This window comes from Protopterus annectens, chromosome 11.part0 (genome assembly GCF_019279795.1).
Source record: "Protopterus annectens isolate FY-2018-M chromosome 11.part0, PAN1.0, whole genome shotgun sequence".
Classification (NCBI taxonomy): Eukaryota; Metazoa; Chordata; order Ceratodontiformes; family Protopteridae; genus Protopterus; species Protopterus annectens.
In genome coordinates, this window is record NC_056745.1 from 285,799,041 (window position 1) to 285,816,975 (window position 17,935).

A 17,935-nucleotide genomic window follows, 5' to 3' on the forward strand; every position below is an offset into this window, starting at 1 on the left:
TGTGGTGTTGTCCGTCCTTATCAGCAGTTGACCCTGTCAAAGAAATGGACTGAATGCCTGAATTGCCAGTTTTACTGCCAGCATTTCCTTTTGATTTATGTGTAGGTGCAGCTGGTCTTGAGTCCATAAGCCCTGTATGCACTTGTCCAGCATGTGTGCCCCCAACCGAGGTCTGAAGCGTCTGTTGTGATGGTCTGGCTTGGTTGAGTGCTGTGGAAGGGCAGTCCCTTGTTTGTTTGACAGGCCTGAGCCCACCATTGGAATTCTTGCTTCAGGCATGGAATTATTGGAATTTGGGTTTCTAGGCTGTGCTTGTGCTGAGACCATAAATTCCTTAGGTACCACTGTAACTTTCTCATATGTAGTCTGGCATGTGGAATCAATATTATGCAGGATGCCATGTAACCGAGAGCTTGCAGGACTTTTCTTGCTGTTAGCTGGTTCTGCTTTGTTAATGCCATGAAGTAGAAAGGGAGTTGCTCTTGTTTTTCTACTGTCAGGAATGCCATTTGTTTTGATGTGTCCAGATCTGCACCCAAGAAGGTTATCCTTTGGGATGGTATCAGCCTCGACTTTTTTATACTGACTGTGTATCCCAGGGCTTGTAGTAGATGAATGACCCTTTGGAAATCTTTTGTTAATTTGTTTTTGTTGTCCGCTTGTAACAGGCAGTCGTCCAGGTAAGGGTAAATTTGAATTCCCTGAAGCCTGCAATGAGCAATTACTGATGCCAGGCATTTCGTGAATACTCTGGGCAGTAGATAAGCCAAAAGGCAATGCTGAGAATTGATAATGCTCAGATCCTGCAAGAAATCTGAGGTATCTTCTGCAATTTGGTCGTATGGGGACGTGCAGGTATGCCTCCTTGAGATCTAGAGTTACCAGCCAAGACTCCTTGCCCAGCATGGGAAGAAGCTGCTGTAGGGTCAGCATTTTGAATTTTGGAACAATGAGGTATGTGTTTAAAGCGGACAGGTCGAGAATAGGCCTCCATTGGTTTTCTTTTCTTGGTACCAGGAAGAGTCTGGAATAAAATCCTTGCCCTTGTTCCATAGATGGTACCCTTTCTACAGCTCTCATCCTTAGTAAGTGAGTTATTTGTTCTAGAGCTTCTGTCTTCTGATTTGGAGGTAGGTTTGGCATTCCTCTCTTCCTTGGTAGAGTATGGAAGTGAAACCAGTAACCTTGGTCTATTGTTTGTAAAATCCATTTGTCTATTGTGATGTAATGCCAGTTTACTGAAAATAAAGCTAGCTTTCCGCCTAAGGGTGCCTCTAGTTGTTCCCTGGTAGGCGGAGCCAGAGCAAAGTCACTGTGATTGTCCTGTGGAAGTGGTGGTGGCTGGATCTGTGGCTGTACCTCGCTGGTTGTTAGCCTGCCACTGACGTCCCCTGTAGGCACCTCTGGATTGACCCCTGCCTCTTGAGCGTCTATTCCTGCCTCTCGGAGCTCTGGAGGTGTCTGGAAAGGACCAATTCTTGGAAGGCCAGTTCCTGCTAAACCTTGGAGGCTGGACCTGCAAGAAATCCTTGACTGTCTGAACAGATTTTGCTTTCTCTTCCACCTTCTTCAGCACCTGCTGTGCAGGGGAGCCAAACAAATTGAGCTTATCCATGGGAGCATCTAGGAGCTTTGATTTAACATGGTCTGGTAAGGACTGTTCTTTTAACCATGCATGTCTTCTGATCACTGTGCCAGTCATGGCTGATCTAAAGGAAGCCTCCAGTGCATCATAGCCGCATTTTAAGGAATGATTACTGACCTGCTGAATGTTATGTACCATTTCCTGTACAGATTTTTGTCTAATGGTTCATCCGAGGACAGTTTTTTAGTTAACTGGTCTAACATAAATTCCTGATACTGAATCATGTGGAATTGACAGTTCAAGGCCCTAGCTGAAAGAGTAGCAGAAGTGTAAACTTTTTACCCCATCTCTCTAAGGCCCTAGATTCCCTTTCAGAGGGGAGGGGGTTTTTGGTAGAGGTAGCTGCTACAGCTTTGGGTCCCTGGGAGATAGTTTCGGGATCTGCAAAAGGGGCCTTATACAAATGATAATGTGTGTCCGGAACCCTGTAGTACCTATCGGGCTTAGCAGGGGCCGGAGGAAGAGAATCAGGAGCAGTACAAGCATCATTAAAAGCATCATCCACAACAGTAAGTACTGGAGGAATGGCTAAAGGCCTATGCTGTGGCAAATGCAAAAAGGTTCTAAGCCTTTTCCTAGAGTCTGAAAAATCCTGGCCCTGCCATTGAAATTGTTCCCTCATAGCATGCAAGGTTTCCCCAAAAGAAAATTCCTCAGGCAGAGAGGCAAAAGGAATGGACTCTTCTGCATCAGAGTCCTCATAAAGAGAAAAAGGGGCCTCTGGAGGGTCTGAATTATCTGATTCATCAGAGGAGCCATTTGAAGAAACTGGCTCAGGGGGCTCTACTCTTGTCCTCTTCTCTGGAGGTGGGTGAGAGGCCCTGTCTGGATGTGGTTGGGATCCCCGGATCAAAGAAATGAGATCCTCTGCTAGACTAAGCATTTGTGAACTAGAACTGGGCCTGTGAGAGGGGGTCTTAGCAGGCACAGTTTTGGCAGTTTTTGCTGCTTTAGCCCTGGCAAAGGCCTTAATCGACATGGATGCAGGAGGCCTAGCAGCTCCACGTGCAGGGGTAGAAATATCCAAAGGGATAGTATCTGATAAATCCTGTGAACCTGCAGGAGCAGGTGGGATTTCAGTAGCAGATTCAGCCAAGCTGGATGAGGCCTCGGTAAGTGGTAAGCTTTCGGCCGAAGGAAGAACCGTGGACTCGGTTTCAGCCGAAACCGAGACACTCGCGGTTGACTTAGCCGCGGTTTCGGCCGAAACCGCGGACCGCGAGTGTCGGTCCTTTTCCTTGCGTTTTTTAGAAATTTGCGTAGTCGGAGTATCCGACGGCATAATGTAAGCAAAAGCGGGCGAAAAACTCTTCAGCAAATTCAGACCGACGTCTAAGCGTTCGTCGGTTGAAAGAAGCACAGGCTAGACAAGCTGCTACGTCGTGGTCTGGGCCTAAGCAAGGTAAGCAGTAAGAATGGAAATCTTTATGAGGTATTTGTTTCCCACAATTTAAACAGTTATTCACTTTTTCTGACATCGGCTGAGGCAAGAAAGAGTCCCCAACGGGGTACTTAGCTTTTTAGAAGTCTTCGGTACTTGTAGTAGTAATCTCTGGTTCTGACCGACCGGCACTTGCGAACAGCTTCTGCTTCGGGCGCCACGCGGCAAGAAAGACTGAGGAAAATGGCGTCGGCTGATGCCTTTATACCCGAATAACTGCAGCTATGACGTCGGGTGAAGTGCGACACCAGCCGAGGCCAGACCCAGACTTTGGAATCCGGCCGACCGAAGGGCTGCCTGACGACAGGACAACCCATTTGTAAGGACTGCAGATGCATCCTTGAAGGACATCTGCTCCAAGCTTGAAGTTCTCTACACACCTTGAGAATACAATGATGGAAATCTGAATAATTAGAAAAATAATATTGGTCTTCATAAAGCCACAAAATGCATTCATTTCAATTTTCACACAACATAGTTACAAGGTTTAAAAAAGCCTGGACTTACATTCCACAATGTCCTGTAAAATGGCAAGGGTACTTCTCAAAAGGCATAAATCCTATACTGGGAGGTTCTGCTTTGACAATAATCAGTTTAGCTAACATCATTAAAGCTTCCATTCTGGCTACATCATCATCCATTTCGAAGCACTGCTCCAAGAACTGGAGTAAACTAGGAAGGAAAAGCTGCAAAACAAGGCAAAATATACTTCATTGTTCTTGCAATTTATTTATGTTGCAGAAAATGCTATACAACATTATGATCAAGTAATAAACTACTTTATAATTACAAAAATGGCATTTTGCCTATAAAAATCAACTTTACTTGCCCGGCACAATGAAGGAGGACCCAAGTAAAACACTTTCAAAAAGTACAAATGAAAAAGTAACTTACCATAACAGTAGAAGCTTATGTCAGATCACTGAAGCAGTCATAAATCAATAGGATTTCTGCTGCAGGTGGAGTCCGACATTTGGGCAGCACTCCCCCCTTTGGCCAGTCTAGTGCAACCTTCTCTAGGATGCTTACACATTTCTTGTATAAACGTTATATCCACCAATGCCACTTTTGATTCTTCTATGCTACAAACAATGCTGGAACTAAAATGCTTTCAATTAGATGGGTCCACTATAACTTGCCTGCTCTAAGCTAGCTAGGGAAAACCCAGAAAGTTTGTCTTTTTATGCAGCCTGGACAAAAAGGATTACAGAAACCAAATCTCACTAGGGTCTAGCAAGAGACACTGATAAAGGGGGGGGGGTGTCTAAATATTCCACTCACCATATCAAATTAGGAGAAGGAAAATGTACTGCAACACTAATCCCCCCTGAACATGGTACACAGTTGGGTAAAATCTTACCATAAAATACAGATGTCCTTCTCCTCTTCACTATTACTTACGGGATCTCCTGCCAAGGTTAGCACAATGTCTGGCCAGTATACCAAAGCCTTTAGCAAGCACTTACAGGCACTGTATATCACATGTATGTTCAGCATGCATGGCATGGGGCATAAAGGTGATGTAGGACTCACACATACAGAACTGAAAAAGCCCCAAGAAAAAGAGAATGTCATTGGAGACAAAGAAAACATGTGCTTCCAGGAGGAAAAGGAAAAAAAAGACTTGGACAGGAAGGTAAGAAGCTAGAGGGACAGAGCTAAAAAAAAAAAAGACAGGGTAGGAGGGAGGGCGTGAATACTGCAACTGTGAAGTAAAGAACATCAACTGTTATGGTAAGACTTTACACAACTGTACTACATCCTTCAATATCACTGGTGTAGTATTCTTTATAAAGGAGCGTACAAGAGCTCAAGAGAAAGCCTGGGGGGAAGAGGAAGCCACAGAACAGCATGGCTGAAGAGAGATCCAAAGGAAGAACCGTCTTCCAAGTACAATACTGTAAGAAGCTGAAGAAGCAGGTGCAAAAGGAGCCGAAATTGAATTTTAAAATACAAAAATGATGTCCTAGGAAGGTGTAATAGGCTTCCTGGGAGGCCTGATATGAAGGGCACCTTTAAGAAACTGTTTGACATCAAATCTTAAGGCCAAAGGAGGAGTCAAGGGCAGATGAGCAGAAATTACTGAGAGGTGGGCTTTAACTGACGAATATGCCAACACAGCATGGAGCAATCATACAAAAGACAGAACAGATGTTGAAAGAGGCACCAGACAGAAATATTGCTTCCATCTAGACATATGTGATTTCCTGGTCTCCTGTAGAACATAAGGCATATCCTCAGAAAAAAAGTGCCTGAAAGGGATCAAAACCCCATCACCCGCAGTGTCAGCTATAGAGTGGACAAATGAGAATGGATCAGAGATCCTTTGTGCTGTGTGAGAAGATCTACCTGGTGAGGTAACTTGGGGGAACCAATGCTGTCTGGCCAAAACATGGAGTCATTAGCATTATTTTGGGACAGTCCTGCTTGATCTTATGTAAGGTTTGTGGTAATAGTGGAAGGGGTGGGAAGTCATAGAGAAACATCCCCTTCCAAGGAAAAGACAGGGTGTCCATTTACCAATCCACAGGACTTGGGATTCTGGAACAGAATAGAGGAAGTTGTGTGTTCAGAGTGGAGGCAAAGAAATCTACCTGAGGAATGCCCAGGAACAAAGCTCTGTGAAGGATCCATTACTGAGTTTTTATGTTGGGGCTGCTCAAGAAGTCTGCCATTAGACTGTGCTTTGAGGGGAATGTAAAGTGCCTGAAGAGTCACTTGATACTGGATATATAGATCACAGACCTGAACAGCTAGTCTGCAAGGACCTTGTGCCCCCTTGCTTACTTGACATGCCACATCACTGTAGTATTGGCTGTGAAAACTTTGAGGGGGACCGGGAAGAAAGGAGTGGAAAGTCTGGAGAGCCAAAAGCAAAGCCTTCATCTCGTTTGCACTGATGTTGTCTGATCTCTGATGAGAAGGCAAGAGACCCGGAACTTTGAGGAGGCCACAGGAGGCATCCCACCTCCATGTCTGGGGTATCTATAAAGTGCTCCTGGGTTGGAAATAGAGCTTGCAAAGGAAGTCCCAGGTTGAGCGAAACTTGATGAATCCACCACTGAAGCTTGAGCATGAGACAGGGAAGAAAAGGTACTGGGAAGTCCAAGGGGTGGCAATGTTAGAGCCACAATGACTTGAGGTACCACTAAATCTTTCTCATATGGAACCTGGTGAAAGGTGGCATGGGAGTGGTGAAAGCCATGAATCCAAGAACCCCAAGAAATTCCCTGGAGGAGAGAGATGCCAGAGGGAGAAGGGATTGTAAAAAGGCAATTAGAAACAGAGTTGTGGGGGACAGGCAGAGATGCCAGCATAGGAACTGTCGGAAGCCTGCAGCTGAGGAAAATATGATCATGGAAAGGTGTCTGAACTGATTAAAAGAAATTTATGGTGAAACCCAGAGTCTGACAAGGAAGTAGTGAACTTGACATTCTGAAGCAGAGATTTGGGGAAAGGAGCTTGAATAAGCAGATCGTATAGATAGGAAAATATCTGAATTCCTTGAACCTTGCAAAAATCAATGACAGAAGCAAGGCATTTGGTGAATACCCTTAAGGCAGGAGCAAGGTCAAAGGGCAAAGCAGACAATTGAAAATAAAGGAAGTGACAGAGATGGGTAAAAATTTCCTGAAGATGGGAAGGATGGGGATGTAAAGGTATGCATCCTTGAGATCCAGACATACCATAAAGGGCTGAGGTAGAAGAAGAAATAACTTCTGCAGATACAGCATCCGAAAGAAAGGAATCTTGAGGAAAGTGTTCCGCCTGGAAAAGATCCAGAATTGGTCTCCATGAGCCCTCCTTTTATGGGACCGATAACATCTTGAAATAAAACACCCTCCCTACCTGGACAGAAGGCAGTGCCTGAAGATAAAACCAAGAATTATGCCTCATAACTAAAACAAGGATAGCAGCCCTGGAAGAGGCATCAGCTGCATCATAGCTGAATTTGACTGAGTGGCAGGCAACTTGAAAAGTAGAGCCTGGCAGGGAAGGAGCTAACGCCTTCCCCTTAAAGTCAAGAAGATCAGAAACCACCTTAGAAACTTGAGAAAGGACAGCACAAACATACCTGGTCACAGGAGTCTGGTAGTTAATGACCCTAAAGGATAAAGTAGCATCAGTGTAAACTTTCCTGCCCAGCTTTTCCATAGCCCTACTATCCTTATCAGAAAACAACAGCTTGGTAAAGGTCAGTAAACTTGGATGTTTCACCACAGGAGACTGACACTAGAGAAGGGTCAAGGGATGCAGATGCTGCCAAGATAGTATCCAGAAGGGCAGCCAGAACAGGAAGAACAGCCGACAGCATGGAAGATTCCATCTGTAGGAGTGCATAATATCTTTTTTGAATCTCTCAGACTTGATTACAATCCAAACTAAAATAATCCATCATACCGGCAATGATATCACTAAAGGAAAGCTCCTCTCAAGAGGAATCTGAACTTATGGAGTCTTCCTCCTCTGAACCATAGCCCAAGGAGAAAGGGATCTGGGAAGAATAAGCCAAAGATTTCTTCCCCTGAGCCCAGGTCCTCATCTGAGGAATCCAAATCCCTAGGCCACTTGAGTGGAGTGGAAGACAGGGAAAGCAGGAACAGAGACCACTTAAGGAGGCTTTAAGGCTATCAAGCATTAAATAAACCCGGAGGTTCATGTTGGGGATCGTTAAAAGAAAAGTACAGTTTTGTACCTACCATAAATGTAGATGTTCGGGTGTATACCCTGCTGCAGTCATCACACTTGGGTTATCCTGCCATCAGGCGGTCCCGCAGTCGGACAGAATTCCAAAGTCTTGGTCCGGCATCGGTTGCTGTCGCTTCTTCCCTAACGTCAGAGCGCCAGGGGTATATCAGAGGCATTTGACGCCATTTTCTTCAGTTTTTCTTGCCCCAGATGTCAGGTGACCCTAATAGGTAGGCAAAATTATATGTGTGTATATATATATATATATATATATATATATATATATATATATATATATATACATATATATATATATATATATATATATATATATATATACATATATAGATATATATATATATATACATATAGATATATATATATATATATATATATATATATATATATATATATAGAGCTATCTTGAAAGAAAAAAGTAAAACAAAACCCTTAGGCACAAGCAAATACACCACAGAGGTTGTATAGAATAGAGATAAGTTCAGCTAGTTTTGGAGGGGATGGAGGGAGGGTAACCTGGACTGCAGCAGGGTATACACTCGAACATCTACAGTTATGGTAGGTACAAAAAGTACAGTTTTGTACCTACCATAAATGTAGATGTTCGAAGATCCACATTGCTGCAGTCATAACCTGTGGGTAGTCCGCTGTCCTCGGTCGGCCCGAATACCAAAGTGTTAGGCTGGCGTCGGTCATGGTCGCTCAGATCTGACGTCAGTACGCCATGGTATTAAAGCGCATGACCGACGTCATATCCTCAGTCTTTCTTGCCCCAGATGTCAGAAGGCCCTAAAAAGAAAGGCCATAGCCAAAAACAGAAAAACCTCCAAAACCCATGTACAAACAATATTTACAACCCAAACTATACCACCACTCCAAACTATAGAGGGGAAAGAGGAAGGGTAAATTGGACTACAGCAATGTGGATCTTGAACATCTACATTTATGGTAGGTACAAAACTGTACTATGTTCTTCATCTCACATTGCTGCAGTCATAACCTGTGGGTAGAATCCCAAAGCAAAGGTAAAGGGAGGTTGGCAAAATCATAAAGCATTGGGAGCTGCTAACATGCCCTGTAAGACTGCAGTGGCAAACCCAGCCCTAGATTTGGAATAAAGAGGGAGATGGTAATGTTTAGAAAAAGTGTGCACTGAACTCCAAGTAGCTGCTTCCAAAATATCTTTAGTAGCTACACCTCTTAAAAAAGCAGCAGAAGTGGCAGTAGCCCTAGTGGAATGAGCTCTGATTCCAGCCGGAATCTCCTTACCATGATGAGAATAACAAAAAGCAATACAATGGCCAATCCACTTAGAAATAATTTGTTTTGAAACAGGTTTCCCCTGAGAGGCCAAAGCAAAAGAAACAAATAACTGTTGAGACTGTCTGAACCCTTTAGTCCTGCTCAAATAATAACGCAACTGCCTGTGAATATCCAAAGTGTGCAAAATTTTCTCCCCTTTATTTTGGGGATCAGCATAAAAAGTAGGCAAATGAATAGATTGGTTCAAGGCCACATTTGAAACCACTTTAGGCATAAAAGTAGGGTTAGTACGCAGAGATACCCTATCCTTATGAAAAATGAGGAAGGGTTCAACTGCCATTAGAGCCTGTAATTCAGATACCCTTCTAGCAGACGTAATGGCCAACAAAAAAGCAGTCTTCCAAGACAAAACTTCAACTCAGATGTAGCTGCAGGTTCAAAAGGAGGTAAAGTAAGTTTTTCCAACACAAAATTGAGATCCCAGGAAGGAGTAGGAGCTCTACGCGGGGGTCTTATGTTCTTTGCCCCTCTAAGGAATTGCTTAAACAAAGGATGAGAGAATAATGGTGGGTCACAGTCATAGTGAGCAGAAATGGCTGCAGCATGAACTTTTACAGAGGAGAAAGACAAACCCTTGTCTAATAATTCTGTAAGATATTGAAGAGAAATACTCAAATCAGGCCTGGAAAAGTACAGTTTTGTACCTACCATAAATGTAGATGTTCGAGGATCCACATTGCTGCAGTCCTAACTATTGGGTAGTCCGCTGTCCAGTCGGCCCGAATACCAAAGTATATGGCTGACGTCGGTCACGGCGCATTAGACTGACGTCAGTACGTCAGGGTACTAATGCGCATGACCGACGTCATATCCTCAGTCTTTTCTTGCCCCAGATGTCAGAAGACCCTAAAAAGACAAGCCAAAACCAAAAAAAAAAACACCAAACATACCTGCTCCAAAAATATATACAATATATACAAAGGTACCAGAATATATTCTCACCTACAGAACCACCCCTAAACACAGAGGGGCAGGAGGGAGGGTAAATTGGACTGCAGCAATGTGGATCCTCGAACATCTACATTTATGGTAGGTACAAAACTGTACTATGTTCTTCATTCCACATTGCTGCAGTCCTAACTATTGGGTAGAATCCCAAAGCAGAGGTAAGGGAGGCTGGCAAATCATAAGGAAGCAGGAGCTGATAACATGCCTTGCAAAATAGCTGTGGCAAAACCAGCCCTAGACTTAGAGTAGAGAGGAAGGTGGTAATGCTTAGAGAAAGTATGCACTGAACTCCAAGTAGCTGCCTCCAAAATATCCTTAGTTGCCACCCCTTAGAAATGCTGTTGAAGTGGCAGTAGCCCTAGTGGAATGAGGCCTAATCCCAGCTGGAATCTCCTTGCCATGATGGGAATAACAAAATGCAATGCAAAACCCAATCCACCTAGAAATAGTTTGTTTTGACACAGGCTTGCCCTGCGAACTCAAAGCAAAAGAAACAAACAACTGCTGAGACTGCCTAAAATCTTTAGTCCTGCTTAAATAATAACGCAATTGCCTGTGTACATCTAAAGTGTGCAAAATCTTTTCCCTTTATTTTGGGGATCTGCATAAAAGTAGGCAAATGAATAGTTTGGTTTAAAGCCACACTAGAAACCACCTTAGGCATAAAGGAAGGATTAGTACGTAATGATACCCTATCCTTATGAAAAATCAAAAAAGGCTCAACCGCCATAAGGGCCTGCAACTCAGAAACCCTTCTAGCAGAAGTAATGGCCAACAAAAAAGCAGTCTTCCATGACAAGTATTTCAGTTCAGCAGTAGCCGAGGCTCAAAAGGTTGTAGAGTAAGTTTCTCCAACACAAAATTGAGGTCCCAAGCAGGAGTAGGAGCTCTACGTGGGGGTCTTATATTCTTTGCCCCTCTAAGAAATTGCTTGAACAAAGGATGTGAAAACAATGGTGGGTCACAATCATAGTGAGCTGAAATTGCTGCAGCATGAATCTTAATAGAAGAGAAAGACAAACCTTTGTCCAATAACTCAGTAAGATATTGAAGAGCCACACTCAAATTAGGCTCAGAGATCTCCAAATTCTTTGCTGCAGTCCAAAATAAAAATCTCTTCCATTTTTCTGCGTACACTTTCCTTGTACTAGGTCTTCTGGCCTCCATAATCGCATTTAAAACTTGTTGAGGAAGCTGAGACCTGCTGTCTTTCAAAACAGAATATGCCAGGCTGTTAGATGAAGAGAGTGAAGCTTGACATTGAGCAGACGACCGTCCCTCTGAGACAACAGGTGTGGAATCAAGGGTAAAGGCCATGGAGGCTTCCTTACCAGACTCCTCAGTAATGGGTACCAGTGCTGCCGAGGCCAATCTGGAGCTATTAAAATCATCCTTGGCTTGTCTTGTCTGACCTTTAGAAGCACCTTTGGGAGAAGAGGCAGATGTGGAAAAGCATACACATGAAGATTTTTCCAACTGAAAGAAAGAGCATCCACTTTCCAAGCTGTGTGATGAAATCCTTCGTGCAAAACTTTGGCAGCTGGTGGTTTAGTGGAGAAGCGAACAGATCTATGTCTGGAGTTCCCCATGACACTGTCAATTTTGAAATACATGAAGATCCAGTTTCCACCGTGGGGATCCATGATTTGTCTGCTTAACACATCTGCTAAGGAGTTCTGTGCTCCGGCAGAAACCTTGCCTGCAGACTTAGTTGCAACCTGAGCGCCGTCTCCCATAAAATCATTGCTTGTCTGCACAATGGGTAAGAATGTGTTCCCCTTGTTTGTTGATGTACCACATGACAGTTGTGTTGTCTGTTAGAATCAACACCTGCCCTGGAAGAAGTAACTCCTTGAAAGCCATTAATGCAAACTGGACTGCTAACATCTCTTTCATGTTGATATGTAGATGCTGTAGTCTGGCAGGCCACTTGTCTTGTATCCACTTTCCATTTAGATGAGCTCCCCAAGCAATATCTGAGGCATCTGTCGTTAGAATCTGACTTGCCTCTGGCCGGGTCACAGAGAGTCCCTTGTTTAGGTGACATTCCTGAGCCCACCACAAAAATTCCTTTTGAATGCAAGGTATTATTTTGAATGACAGTGTCCAAATCCTGGCAGTGCTGTGTCCACAGATTTTTGAGATACCATTGTAGCTTCCTCATATGCAGTTTGGCATTGGGAAGCACCAGAATACAAGATGCCATGAACCCTAAGGCTTGAAGGACTGTCCTTGCAGTCAGCCCGGACTGAAGAGATAGTTGATGGAAGTAACTGGAAAGATTCTTTTGTTTGTCCGGGGTTAAAAAGGCCATCTGGGCTGCTGTATTCAGTCTCACACCCAGAAAGCACATGTCTTGAGAGGGTACTAGACTGGACTTTATTTCGTTCACAGAATACCCTAGGCATCTTAGCACTGCTATGACATATTCCAAATGCTGTAGAAGGTCTTCCTTTTCTTGAGCCAGAATCAGGCAGTCGTCCAAGTAAGGATAGATTTGAATTCCTTTTAGCCTGAAGTAAGCTATCACTGGAGCCAGAACCTTTGTGAATACTCTGGGCGCAGTAGATAAGCCAAAGGGCAATGCAGAGAACTGATAATGAGAATTTCCAGCTCGAAAACGCAGATACTTCCTGCAACTTAGTCTTATTGGCACATGAAGGTAAGCTTCCTTGAGATCTAAAGTTACCATCCAGTGATCTTTGCCCAGCAGAGGTAAAAGTTGTTGTAACGTCAACATTTTGAACTTGGGAATGTCCAGATAAGTGTTGAGGATAGATAAATCCAAAATTGGCCTCCACGTGTTCCCCTTTTTTGGTACTAGGAACAGGCGAGAATAAAATCCTAGGCCCCTTTCTGGCACAGGAACTGACTGAATAGCCCCTATTTGGAGCAACAGAGAAATTTGCTTGTGAGCCTCTGTTCTTTGCAGAGGAGGAATGTCTGGCATGCCTTTGAAAGGAGGCAAGGTATGGAAATAAAACCTGTAACCGTGGTGAATGATATCCAGAACCCATCTGTCTTGGGTAATTAAATCCCAATTTTCTTTGAAAAGAGACAGCCTTCCTCCCAAAGGTGCTGCCAGGCGAGAATGTACTGGCAGCTGAAAAGGCAGGTCATTGGGTCTGCTTACGAAAGGACTGACCCCTGCCCTCACCAGAAGTCTGAGCAGGTGAACTCCCTGTTCTAGGCCTAAAAGAACCTTGAGCTCTGCCCCTACCACGTCTAGACCTACCCCTAGACTGGGAATCATAAGCAGGATATGTCCATCCCTTAGTAGGCCAATTTCTACTAAACTTGGAGGCTGCACCTGCAAAAATCCTTAACAGTTTGCATAGACTTAGCCTTGTCCTCCATTTTCTTTAAAACTGCTTCCACAGGCGAACCAAACAACACATCAGACTGTAAAGGAGCATCCAAAATCCTTGTCTTAACATGCTCAGCTAAATTCTGATCCCTCAACCAGGCGTGCCTACGAAGAACAGAACCAGTGGCAGCCACCCTCGAGGAGGCCTGCACAGCATCAAAACCACACTGCAAGGAATGCTTACCCACCTGTTCAGACACATGAACTAAATCCTGCAACTCTTTACACTCAATACCTTCAGCCAGAGCATCCACCTTAGACTTCAATTGTGAAAGGAGATAATTCTGATATTTTAACATATGAAACTGACAATTCAACGCCCTCATGGCTAAAGTGGAAGAAGTATACACTTTCTTTCCCCATCTATCCAAAGCCCTTGCCTCTTTATCAGGAGGAACAGGATTTTTAACAACAGAAGCCTTCACACCTTTAGGCCCCTGAGAGACAGTTTCGGGTCTGCCCTAGGACTCTTAAAAGATACTTATGGGCTTCAGGCACCCTATAGTACCTATCCGGTTTAACTGGGGCAGGAGGCAAAGAATCAGGATTCAGGAAGCCTCTGCAAAAACATCTTCTACCACATTCAGAACTGGAGGTATAGCTAAAGGCCTATGCTGGGGTAAAACAAGAATTCCCTAAGCCTCTTCCTGGAATCAGAGAAATCTTGACCTTCCCATTTAAAATGCTCCCTCATGGAATGCAGAGTCTCTGAAAATGAAAAATCCTCAGGAGGCGAAGCTGAAGGAGTAGAATCATCCACATCAGAATCAGAATAAGGAGGATACTCCTGCAAGTCTTCAGTCAAGACTCAGAAGCCTCGAACATTGCTCAAAACTCTCAAACTCAGGTTCCACCCTAGGCCTCTTATCAGGAGGGGGCATAGAACCTCTAATCATAGTAATCAAATCCTCTGCGATTTTTAGCATATGCTTCTTAGGCAAAGACCCAGAAACACTCGGAGAAACCCCCACTGAAGCCAAACTAGGCCTGCCTCTTAAAGAAGCCTTGGAAACAGAAGGGGAGGCCCTAACCACCTTAGGAAGAGAGGGAAGAACAGCCACCTGAGAAGCCCCTTCAGCCTGGCCTACTTCCTGAGAGGACACATCCTGTAACAGTAAAGTTTCTCCCTGAGACTCTAAAGAAACTCCTGGCAGAACCTCCGGCTCCACTGAGCCTTCTAAAGAACCGACGTCCGGGACTGTCGGTTCTTCCACTCTAGGCCGCTGCTTTGTCCTTGCGCTTTTTGGCGAAGGGCGTCGGAACATCCAGCGGCATTTTATAATTACAACGCTTCCCAAACACTAACCTGGCACAGTCTAACCTTCTCTTAATAGTGCGTTTGTTAAACCTAGCACAAGAGCGGCATCCAACAACGTCGTGCTCAGGCCCTAAACAAGGTATACACAAAGTATGGTAATCCCTATGAGGTATCTGTTTCCCACAAGAAATACAGTTATTCACTTTTTCTGACATCCGGTTAAATACTGAGGCAAGAAAAAACCAAAATATTCCCCAACGGGGTACTTAGCCAACTTTGATTCGGTCTGAAACTCTGGCTTCAGAAACTTTCAGAACGCCAACCTGCACTCGCAAAACTGCTTCTGCATCGGACCATGCGGCAAAAAAGACTGAGGATATGACGTCGGTCATGCGCATTAGTACCCTGACGTACTGACGTCAGTCTAATGCGCCGTGACCGACGTCAGCCATATACTTTGGTATTCGGGCCGACTGGACAGCGGACTACCCAATAGTTAGGACTGCAGCAATGTGGAATGAAGAACATCATCAAAGCTCTTCGCTTTGCTCCAAATAAAAAATCTCCTCCATTTATCAGCATAAACTTTCCTTGTACTAGGCCTTCTGGCCTCCAAAATGACATTCAAAACTTGTTGAGGAAGCTGCGACCCTCCAGGTTCTAGAACAGAATATGCCAGGCTGTTAGATGCAGGGACTGTATCCTGACATTGAGGAAATGATTGCCTGCCTGAGACAAAAGGTGTGGAATTGAAGGCAAAGGCCAAGGAGGCTCCCGTACTAAACTCCTCAGCAGAGGGTACCAGTGCTGCCGAGGCCAATCTGGAGCTATTAGAATCATGGAGGGCTTGTCCTGTCTGACCTTCAAGAGCACCTTGGGAAGGAGAGGCAGAGGAGGAAAGGCATAGACGTGAAGATTGCTCCAACTGAATGATAGAGCATCCACTTTCCAAGCTGTTGGATGAAACATCTTTGTGCAAAACTTTGGCAACTGGAAATTTAGTGGAGAAGCGAACAGATCTATGTCTGGAGTCCCCCATATCACTGTCAACTGTCGAAATATATGAGGATCCAACTTCCACTCGTGGGGATCCACCATCTGTCTGCTCAAAACATCTGCTAAGGAGTTCTGTGCTCCTGGCAGAAACCTTGCCTGAAGAATGAGGTGTAAACTGAGAGCAGTCTCCCACAAAATCTTAGCTTGCCTGCAAAGAGGGTACGAATGGGTTCCCCCTTTCTTGTTGATGTACTACATGACAGTTGTGTTGTCTATTTGAATCAACACTTGTCCTGGGTGAAGTAGATCCTTGAAAGCCATCAATGCAAATTGGACTGCTAACATCTCCTTCAAGTTGATATGTAAATGTTGAAGTCTGGCAGGCCACGTGTCTTGAACCCTTTTCCATTGAGGTGTGCTCCCCAAGCCTTGTCTGGGGCATCTGTCGTTAAGATCTGACTCGCCTCTGGTCGGGTCACAGAGAGTCCCTTGTTTAGGTGACATTCCTGAGCCCACCACAAAAATTCCTTTTGAATGCAAGGTATTATCCGAATGACAGTGTCCAGATCGTGGCAGTGTTGCGTCCATACACTTTTGAGATACCATTGTAGCTTCCTCATATGCAGTTTGGCATTGGGAAGCACCAGAATACAAGATGCCATGAACCCCAAGGCTTGAAGGACTGTCCTTGCAGTCAGCCTGGACCGTAGAGACAATTGTTGGAAGTAAAGTGTAAGATTTCTTTGCTTGTCCGGTGTCAAAAAAGCCATCTGGGAGGCTGTATTCAGTCTCACACCCAGAAAGCACATTTCCTGAGAGGGTACTAGACTGGACTTTGTTTCGTTCACAGAATACCCTAGGCACCTTAACACTGCCATAACATACTGTAGATGGTGAAGTAGCTTGTCTTTGTCTTGAGCAAGAATCAGGCAATTGTCCAAATAAGGATAAATTTGTATCCCTCTTAACCTTAAGAAGGCTATCACCGGAGCCAGAACCTTTGTGAACACCCTGGGCGCAGTAGATATGCCAAAGGGCAATGCAGAGAACTGATAATGTAAAGTCCCAGCCCGAAAACGCAGGAATCTCCTGCAACTGGGCCTGATAGGAATATGAAGATAAGCCTCTTTGAGATCCAGAGTTACCATCCAGTGATCTTTGCCCAACAGAGGCAGAAGTTGTTGCAACGTCAACATTTTGAATTTTGGAATGTCCAGGTATGTGTTGAGGATAGATAAATCCAAAATTGGCCTCCAAGTGTTTCCTTTCTTTGGTACAAGAAACAGGCGAGAATAAAATCCTAGGCCCACTTCTGACAGAGGGACCCGCTGTATAGCCCCCATTTGAAGAAGTAAAGAAATCTGTTTGTGAGCCTCCACCCTTTGTTGAGGAGGAACGTCTGGCATGCCTTTGAAAGGAGGCAATGTGTGGAAATAAAACTTGTAACCTCGGTCTATAATGTCCAACACCCATTTGTCCTGGGTGACTAAAAGCCAGTTTTGCCTGAAGAGTGCCAACTTTCCTCCCAGAGGAGCTGCCAGACAAGCAGGATCTGGCAGCTGAAGATGCAGGTCACTGGGTCTGTTTACGAAAGGACTGGCCCCTGCCCTCACCTGTAGATTGTGCAGGGGAACTCCACGTTCTAGGCCTGAACGAACCCTGAGCTCTGCCCCTACCACGTCTAGATCTGCCCCTAGACTGTAAATCAGAAGAAGGGTAAGCCCATCCCTTAGTAGGCCAATTTCTGCTAAACTTAGGGGGCTGCACCTGCAAAAAATCCTTAACAGTCTGCATAGACTTAGCTTTGTCTTCCATTTTCTTTAAGACTGACTCCACAGGAGAACCAAACAAAACTTCAGACTGCAGAGGAGCATCCAAAATTCGAGCTTTAACATGCTCTGACAAGTTCTGATCCTTAAGCCAGGCGTGCCTACGAATAACTGATCCGGTGGCAGCCACCCTGGAAGAAGCCTGTAAAGCATCGAAACCACACTGCAAAAAATGCTTACCCACCTGATCAGAGGCATGAACCAAATCCTGTAATTCCTTACACTCTATGCCCTCTGCAAAAGCATCTACCTTAGATTTTAACTGAGTAAGGAGAAAATTCTGGTACTTCAACATATGAAACTGGCAATTCAAAGCCCTCATTGCTAGAGTGGAAGAGGTATACACTTTTTTACCCCACCTATCCAAAGCTCTAGAATCTTTATCCATAGGAACTGGATTCTTCACAACAGAAGCCCTGAC

General features: G+C 44.5%; 1 protein-coding gene across 1 annotated transcript in view; it reads right to left on the minus strand.

Moving 5' to 3' along the window:
* Positions 1-17,935, minus strand: part of UTP20 (UTP20 small subunit processome component) — a gene marked incomplete in the record, with an annotated part of 2,478,305 nt that overhangs the window by 1,964,207 nt on the left and 496,163 nt on the right. The window contains 1 exon segment of the mRNA XM_044087776.1: positions 3,594-3,772. Within this exon segment, the coding sequence (XP_043943711.1) occupies positions 3,594-3,772 (179 nt within the window).